Below are 9,187 nucleotides of genomic sequence, written 5' to 3'. Positions count from 1 at the left end.
TTGAGCCAGTCATTCTCTCTCAGCCCTAGGTAGGAGGCAAGAACCAACCACTTCAGAAATCGTGTCAAAATTGGCAACCGCGGAAATCAAAACTGATTTTAAAGTGTACACACACACACACACACACCGTTTAATCTCTCATATACACATACTGCAAATAGCAAAAAAAAAAATCTCTTTTGATTTGGAAGGTATCAAGTTGAAACAAAGCACAGAGTAGTATGGAAAAAAGAAGCTTTTGAATAGCTCAAGTCTGAAGTTACCATTTCCAGCAGATTCAACGTTACTTTTATTCATTTAGGAAAAAATTAAACTTCCTACCCAAGCTGCAACTTTCAAGGTCAGTAAGAAATTAAACAACTACACCGGCCAGATTTGCCCAGATTAGAACATTTTGACTTGCATTCTTGAATTAATTGCTGCAGTTCCCCAACTCATTCAGTTAATTAGCAGCTCAATGTACTGCGTGTGGCCCCAATCTACTCTACGTAGACCCCAATTTAGTAATCAGCCTAAGATGCAACATGAATGCAGCTACATACTCTAGGTTTGAATTGTTTGTATTGTGCGATAGCCTTTCTGGCTCTATAAGTGTGTATTGTGTTCATGCAAAGGAGAAAGAGAACGTAGGATTCTGTCTTCCATCAATTTTTTTAGTTTTCAAAAACTCCTAAATCTTTTCCCCTTTACATCCCCCAAGGATTCCATAGGGAAAATGGATAGTTCTGATCCACAGCATAATGCAGGTAGACGTCAACCTATGAACATACTTGAGCGTGGAACTATGTTCGTACGTTGTGACGGTCATTAAGCAAGTCACCACGTGACCATGCCTGATTTGACGAATTTATTTGCACCAATTGTTAAGCAAACGCTGCAGTCCTTAAGCAAGTCCTTTTTTTATCCAATGTGCATTTTTTGCTGGAAACTGGAAATAACCAGGAACAAGCAAAAATTTGGAAAATCAGTCACGGGACCACGCTACAGCGCAAATGGCCTTACAAGATAAGCCAACTGACAAGTACCCAAACTGCAATCACATGACTGCCGGAGTGGAGGGGGCATTACAGTCCTTCTAACCTCAAAATTGAGTCATAAGTACCTTTGGGGGAAGTCCATCATAAATTTGAATGGTCATTGAGCAAGGACTTCCCTGTATATTGGACGGCTCAATATGTTTGACAGTTTTCTTGGAATTGTGTCCTGTGTAGAGCAATTTTTCTCAACCTCAGCACCTTCAAGAAATATGGACTCCAACTCCCAGAATTCCCCAACCAGCATGCTTAGTGCACGAACAGCATGCTGGCTGGGTGTTTGAAGTCCACACACCTTTAAAAGTTGTGAAGTTGAGAAACACTGCTATAAAGATACACAAGCAAAATATAAACTGTCTGTCATTTCTCCAGCACTCCTGTTTATTGAGGAACTCCTACCGTAACACACAGGTGAGAATCTCAAGCAGTTTTCAGGCAACGGTACAGCTAATACAACCTGCAGATAGATTTATCCTCTCCCACCTACCAGCTCTGGTACAAAATGCAGGGCTCCACCAAACATGGAAACTGAGTTAAATCTTTAATTTCAGCAGTGGATCGGCGTTCTAAAATAAAAAAAATAAAAATCCAGCACACTGTCCCCAACAGAAATTTCCAGGGAAAGAAATACACAATTTCCTGAGAGGTGACAGTGCAAATATGGTTCAACAGTGGCCTCTGTCAGCAGCCAATAACTTCCCCCTTGAAGTGAGGTGTCCAGCAGTAACAGGAACAGTTTTTCATTTGCCTATCCAGAGTCAAAAAGTCTCCAAGCTATTTGAAGAAAAGATCTTCCCTTACAAGAGGTCTATATACTTTGCGGCAGTCCCTTTAACAGCCAAATTCCTGCCTTCCTTTTAACAGCCAAATCCTTTCTTGGATGCTGAACTAATCTTTTGGATGCCCATTAACTGAGCTTCGGAGGCCATTCCATTTGAGGATAAACAACCTTTTATGGAAGATAGGAGATTCCAAAGCCAAATATTAAGATTCATAAAATCCATATTCATCTCCGTGGGATCTCAGCAGCTGCAGAAATCTGCCAAAGCTGGCGAGAAGAGCAAACATACTTTGCATGGGCTGACAGACTCAACACTGTTTGGAAACCAATATTCAGAATCAAAGGATTCAGAATTCGAATGAAAGAAAATCTAACTAGCTAGCAATAAAACCAACCAGCTTCCTTAATTCTTCTCAGGTCGGTTCCGGTTGAGAACTGCTTTGGGGGCAAATTCCAGCTTGTCCTTGAGGCTGACCACTTGCGTAAGGTCTTTCCCAACACTCTCTTGGAGCGTACGGTCCTCGCGCCGTTCTGAAATGCTCTTCTCGTCCTCAGGGGTCTGGGGAGGGGGCTTGCCCCGGATGAACCACTCAAGATTGTAGCCCACCACCCCAACCACAAAGGCTACAGGGAAGGTAACGTAGGGAGCATAGGTTCGTATGCTCGCCCAGAAGATGGGCCACATGACTCCAAACGGGATCTGTAGAAATGAAAAGAAAACACAGTGGAAGGATCAGCAATTCTACTAAACTGATACAGGGAACCCTCGGCTTACAATTCATTTAGTGATTGTTCAAAGTTACTACGGCACTGGAAAAAGTGACCTACGGCCGTTTTTCACAGTTACGACCTTTGCAACATTCCCCATGACCAAAATTCCGACGCTTGGCAACTGCTTCATACTAATGACCGTTGCTATGTCCCAAGGTCATGTGATCCCTTTTTGCAAGTCAAGGAGGAAACCAGATTTTGCAAGTCAAGGAGGAAACCAACAACCAGATGACAAACTTATCAGCTGCAGTGATTCACTTAACAACTATGGCAAGAAAGGTTGTAAAATGGGGCAAAACTCAATGAAGATCATAACGTCTCACTTGGCAACAGAAATGTTGGGCTCAATTGTGGTTGTAAGTCGAGGACTACCTGTAGTTACATTCAAGGCATGCTCAGAAAATAGATTGCATGGGGAAAATATCTACATTCATCAGCAATGATCAGTCTGGCCCAAAATCCCAATTTAAAGTGTCTGTTTAAAAGCATCTATGGCAGAGGTCTCCAACCTTTCCAGGCTGGAGGACCAGAGGAAGGAGAGCAACTTCAAAACTGGTGTGTGTGCATGCACATGGGGCCACACACACTGGAGCGGCATTACAGCCCCGTTTACACATGCGGCATGTGCTGGCGCTGTGCGCATGCATGAACGGCCACTAGCGGCCTGTTCGTGCATGCACAAATGGGCCGTGCAAACCACTCAGGCTAGAAGCGCATGCACAAACGGGCTACGGACACCCACTCCACGCTAGCATTCCCGTTCACGCCTGCGCACATGTGCAAACAGGACCGCGGGCACTAGCGTGAGTGGAGGGGAAATGCATGCCCACGTGTGCGCACAACAGCCAGCCATTTCCACGGCCTGCTGGCCAAGAGCCCGCGGACCATAGGTTGGAGACCCTTATCTATGGGATCTTTGGTGCTCTCTGAGCTTGGTGGTTTTCTTGCAGATGTTCCACTGCTAATGATGATGTTACCTAGTTTAGCAACGAAATGTCTGCAAGAAAACCACCAAGGTCAGAGAGCACCAAGAACCCCACAGTTCAATCCTGAGCTATAAATATTCTATCGGTCCATCCATCTACTCCGTAGATCAGGGGTCTTCAAACTTGGCCCTTTTATGACTTGTGGACTTCAACTCCCAGAATTCCTCAGCCAGCATCCCCGGCTGAGGAATTCTGGGAGTTGAAGTCCATGAGTCATAAAAGGGACAAGTTTGAAGACTCCTGCCGTAGATACTTCACTATTCCTCCAACTAAGCCATTCTGCACGAAGAGTAAGCACATTGTGAGTGCTCTGGACTGTGATCAAATAACCATTTTTATTAGTTTAACAGAATGCAAGAAGCTGGCAGTCATTTTAAAAGGTTTAAGGGTAATTCATTTAAAATGATTTAAGGGTAAAAGAGGAAAGGACTCTGATGATTATTAAGAGCCGTGTTCACAGGAGGACTGATATACCTCCATATCTGTCCCCCTAATTTGGCAGAAAGCCTGCACTGAAAGCATTCCTGTAGGGGCACAATTTCAGCAAACAATGGCTTTTAGCAGACTCGGGCCAAGAATCCATTTTTGCTAGAAAAGGGGGTATTTATCTGCAGGTGATTGAATTCCCTGGGGAGATGACAAAACCACCACAGAGTATGTGATAGCATTTTAAAAGACTAACCCTAACTTTATTGGTCTTTAAAAAGCCCCGTGGCTCTTGATTGGTTTTCCCTGAGTAGCTATTTGAAATGTCATTTTATCTCCCCTGGGCTCTTTCTTTGCAGAGAGCAAGAAATCAAAGGCACTTTATTTAAGCAGAATTATCTCCTGCCTGCTCGGCTCCAAAGTCCTATTGCAAACAAGCACACCCAGTTCTCACTGTGGCCTCTCGCCCTGCTTGAGCAAGGCAGAGGCTCTGTTAGCCCTACATGGTAGACCAGACGAGAAACCAAGATTACGAATGTTTGTACATTTGGGGGGAAAAAACATATCAGAAAATCTTCACTTATGATATTTTTAAAACATCAAGAGGGCAATTGACATGAACTAAATGGCCCTCACCAACTTTTGGTTCCAAAGAGGGTCCCACATTTTTTAAAAAAAAGTCCTTCCCAAAATGCTTTTTTTTTTAAAATCTCAAGACATATCGAAGCTTCTTAGAATTATCTATGAGCCTGAAAGATTCTTCTGACAGCTGTTAAGATCCCAAATTATCTTTAAAACAAACACCTGCATCCTGTACTGTATTTGGAAATGTACCGGTATCCTACAGTTCTATTTAAGGACAGCTAATTAGATTCCCAGTACATAACTCCAACATGCAGGGAAGTAGACATATCCTGCATTAGTTAAAATTCTCGGGCAAAATAATGATTTATTTGTAAAATGATCTGTGTGCAGATAACTACAGTGAGACCTCTTCGGCCCAAGGACAGCAATGTCACCACTTCCTAGGCCAGTGTTTCTCAACCTTAGCAACTGTAAGATTGTGGACTTCAACTCCCAGAATCCCCCAGCCAGCCAGGTTGAAGTCCACTCATCTTAAAGTCGCCAAGTTTGAGAAACAGTACAAGTGAAGTGACAAATCAGTACAAGTGAAGACAAAGAACAACGTGATGGCTTTGATCTAACAGTGAGATCAGGGTGGAACTCTTCTGCTTTTCTCTAATGTCTCTAATCTAACCCAACAACTTGATTTCCAAGTCTCCTAAAGTGTCAGTTGAATTGTATCTATAGCCAAAGACCCAGAATGCTACCTGCTTGGAACAGCACCATGAGAGTAGAGGACTGCTTGTAGATTAGACTATTATCTCTGGGCACCTTAGATTCTGCAGTTAATTCTGATCAGTGCCAGCTATATTTAGATGGTAGCCAAAAGCTTATAAGTATCTGGCTGGGAACAGACGCATTTGGGAGAACGTGCTTTGACTGGACCTCAATGACTTGACCTTGCTATGGTTTGCTAGATGACTTCTCCGTTTGCTTTCAACAGCCAGACTCTTTAGCTACACTTCCCTACTCTACCATTATCAGGAAATTCCTCCTTATTTCAAGTGAAAGGTCCAAACTCAAATTAGGAAAGAATTTCCCGATGGTGAGAGCTATAAAAGAATGGATGCCTCCTGACATTATGGGTGCTCCACCAGTAGAAGTGTTCAAGAAAAGATTGGACAGCCATTTGTCCAGGAGGATATGAAGATTCCAGCTCTGATCAGAGGGCTGGATTAGAAGAACCACTAAAGGCCTCCCAAACCTACCCTACTACATCAAAGGTAGGCACAAGACATTCAGGAGCCTTGTATTCCATTTGCTAGTCATCCTCCAGGGGAAGGCCTGGATTTTGGAAAAGACCTCTGGACCAAACTAACAAACCTGATCCTTTGTGGGGCACAGACCAATCCACTTCCAATCACTTCCACAGTTGCACTACCCATCAACAGTCCTTGTTAGGAAGAAGCTTTACTGATGTGATTTTTTTGTTTGCAGGGAAGCGGTTGAGCCAGCAGTTGATGTAAGCCAGGGGTCTTCAAACTTGGCCCTTTTATGACTTGTGGACTTCAACTCCCAGAATTCCTCAGCCAGCGTGCCTGGCTAAGGAATTCTGGGAGTTGAAGTCCACAAGTCATAAAAGAGCCAAATTTGAAGACCCCCTGATGTAAGCAGATTTCTAAAGTGCTTCAGAGCTGACTTGGCTTGTTTGCACATCTTAAGAGCAGGGGTCTTCAAACTTGGTCCTTTTATGACTTGTGGACTTCAACTCCCAGAATTCCTCAGCCAGAATGGCTGGCTGAGGAATTCTGGGAGTTGAAGACCACAAGTCATAAAAGGGAAGTTTGAAGACCCCCTATCTTGGAGGCAGTGCTGAACAGTGAGAGACCACACCCATTATTGCAGCTGATTGAGATGTGTAAGAACAAGAGAGATGGGTATCTTCTAAATATTGACAATGCCTTGCTCCAAATCCTGAGGTAACCTCATGCTGCCATGTTGTGTCAACAGAGCAGCAAAAAAAAAAGGACAAGGACAAAATGGAAACCTGAAACATCCTTCAGCAGAAAAGAAATGGAGCTGAGCAAGAGTGGACCTTCTCTACTGCTCAAGAACAAGGCCATGAAAGTCTCAAGTGTTCCCAGTCTCAAAGAACAAGAGCATCCCACACAAAGAGAATTGACAAGGCCATGAAATTTGGACACACAGAAAGCGGCAGACGGACGGACAGCACAAAGCAGACGTCAGTTCTTGCTTAGCCTCTCCATCTTTACCTCCTATTGGAGACTGAACCCCAAAATAAAGTTGCTTTCAAGGGAATACTACAGGAGAGGGGTGTGGATGAAGCCAAGAGCATGTTCATTTTGGATGTCTAACCCCACTCTTGTAAAGAGGGAACCTGACATTTTTGCTTCACAACGTCTATACTCTACATCGGGGTCTTCCAACGTGGCACGCTGGCTGAGGAATTCTGGGAGTTGAAGTCCACAAGTCATAAAAGGGCCACGTTGGAAGACTCCTGCTCTACCTAGAGTGGTGTGGGAAAACATAGCTTTCCTTTCTGTTTTGGAGAAATCACAGCCCACCCTTTGGAGAATAAAGAGGTCTGCCTCTTGAATCAAAGGAGGAAGGGGCTCTCAGTCCCAACAGCCGCAGGTTTCACAGATTTAAAAAACCCAATTACTTACTCAACTTAGGATGAGGTTAGGCAAACGAAGAAAAATCTCCTATTGCACAGGCCCCTAATCCCAGTTTTCTCAACCCTAGCAACTTCCAAGATGTGTCCTCTATAACTTGACTGCCCTCTTGATTAGTGGGCAGTCCACTAAGGCAGGGCTCTCCAACCTTGCAACTTTAAGACTTGTGGACTTCAACTCCCAGGATTCTCCAGCCAGCTTCTGAGAGTTGCAGTCCGCACATCTTCCAAGGTGCTAAAGTTGAAAGTCACTGCTCTAAACATTTGATAATTTTCTAAATCCCCCAGGCATAAGTGCCATCTCAGAAAGTCTAGCAACGGTATTTTCGAAGACCAGATAGAAATTGCGGGGGGGGGGGGGGAAGAAAAACTGTTGAGGGAAAGGGGGGGGGAGGAGGAGGAACATCTCTCTGGAAACTCCCAGTAGTGATTGGCAGGGAGTGAGACTTCCTAGTGCAGGGGTCCTCAACCTTGGCAACTTTTAAGACTTGTGGACTTCAACTCCCAGAATTCCTCAGCCAGCTTTGCTGGCTGAGGAATTCTGGGAGTTGAAGTCCACAAGTCTTAAAGTTGCAAGGTTGGAGAGCCCTTTTCTTAGTGGACCGCCCACTAGGGAAGAGGGCAGTCAAGTTATAGAGGACAAAGCTTGCACAACCCACTGAAAGCACAAAGGATTTAGTCTTCGTTTATAACAGGGGTCTTCAAACTTGGCCCTTTTATGGCTTGTGGACTTCAACTCCCAGAATTCCTCAGCCAGGCACGCTGGCTGAGGAATTCTGGGAGTTGAAGTCCACAAGTCATAAAAGGGCCACGTTTGAAGACCCCTGGTTTATAACTCAAGGGCCACCAGGGTGGTCTCCTCTATCTTTCCTACCCAGGCAGAGGGGAACCGGAGAGATCCATTTCGGATCTGCTGAACCTGTCACCAAGTCCTGAAAGATCCCGCCTTAGCCTAGCAAAGAGGGACGGTTTGAGGATCTCTTCCTTCCAAACTCGCTTTCGCTTCTCTGCCCCCCCCCGCCCCCCGCAAAGGTGGCCCTGGATTCCACGCCAGATGGGCCGGCTTTCCTATCCCCGGCCCCAGATTTTCTGCTAGCCGGCTTGCTCAGCCCTTGGCCTCCCTTCCAAGTCGGGGAAGCTCCGGGTTGGACCCCCCCAAGCGCTGCCAACCCAGCGGTCAACCCCTCTTGTCCAGGGACGGGAGGCGCAGCCAGGGATCCCCAAGCCAGCCAGCCAGCCAGGCTGGAAACCGCGCCCGATCTCCTGCGATCGTCCTCCCAAGGTCGGAACCCTGGACGAAAAGCTCCGGCCAAGCGCGCAGGCAGCGCGACCTTGCAGCCGATCGCCGCGGTCCAACGCTACTACCCGGAGCCCGCCGCCGCCGGCCCTCCGAGCCCAGAGCCAGCGCAAGTCGTCCCCCGCGGGCTGGGAACGTGGGAATGAAAACACGCAGGTTAAGGCAGGGAGGGGAGGGGGGCTTCCGACGGCCGGGACCGGCCTCCCCTCGCCGCCCTCCGTCTCACCTCCTCCTCCTCCTCCTCCTCCTCTTCCAGCAGGGCAGCCGCCGAGCCAGGCCGAGCCCCTCCAGCGGGCTCCGCGTGCGCCCTAGCTCCGCTTCCGGCCGCCGCTTCATTGGCCGCCGCTGCTCTCCGCCCAGGGCTGCCCATTGGCGGCGAGCGGCGAGGAAGGACCGAGCGGGAGGCGGGCCGGCCGCTTCCTCTCTCCGGGGCTGCGCCTCTCTTGGCTGGCCACGTCCCCTCCGAGCGCCCGGGGCTAGAGCGCGCCTCGCCTCCGCGATCTGCTACTCTAGGATCGGTCGCTTCGGTTTACCCTGTTATAAACAGGGGCGTCGGATCAAAATCGTATTAGTCCCGCTTTATAAAGCCTTAGTAAGGGACGCGGTGGCTCAGTGGGTTAGGACGCTGAGCTT

The 9,187-nt window shown here is 46.9% G+C and overlaps 1 protein-coding gene across 2 annotated transcripts; it reads right to left on the bottom strand.

Annotated features, from left to right (window-relative positions):
* Positions 1–1,558: 1,558 nt before the first annotated feature.
* SMIM12 (small integral membrane protein 12) lies at positions 1,559–8,850 on the bottom strand. 2 transcript variants are annotated; one of them, XM_081335215.1, is made up of 3 exons: positions 3,811–4,928; positions 3,427–3,667; positions 1,559–2,625 (listed from the first exon to the last, which is right to left on the bottom strand). In XM_081335215.1, exon 3 carries the CDS (start codon positions 2,498–2,500, stop codon positions 2,219–2,221), a length of 282 nt encoding a protein of 93 aa, XP_081191341.1. In that variant the 5' UTR covers positions 2,501–2,625; positions 3,427–3,667; positions 3,811–4,928; the 3' UTR covers positions 1,559–2,218. The 2 variants fall into 2 exon arrangements, with proteins under 2 accessions (XP_081191341.1, XP_081191342.1); XM_081335216.1 differs by lacking the exons at positions 3,427–3,667; positions 3,811–4,928 and adding an exon at positions 8,781–8,850 and having other exon boundaries at positions 1,559–2,515.
* Between the last annotated feature and the right edge of the window lie 337 nt (positions 8,851–9,187).

The sequence above is a fragment of the Vipera berus genome, assembly GCF_964194415.1.
Source record: "Vipera berus genome assembly, chromosome: 9".
In the NCBI taxonomy this organism is placed as follows: domain Eukaryota; kingdom Metazoa; phylum Chordata; class Lepidosauria; order Squamata; family Viperidae; genus Vipera; species Vipera berus.
This window is presented reverse-complemented; position numbering and strand designations above follow the sequence as displayed.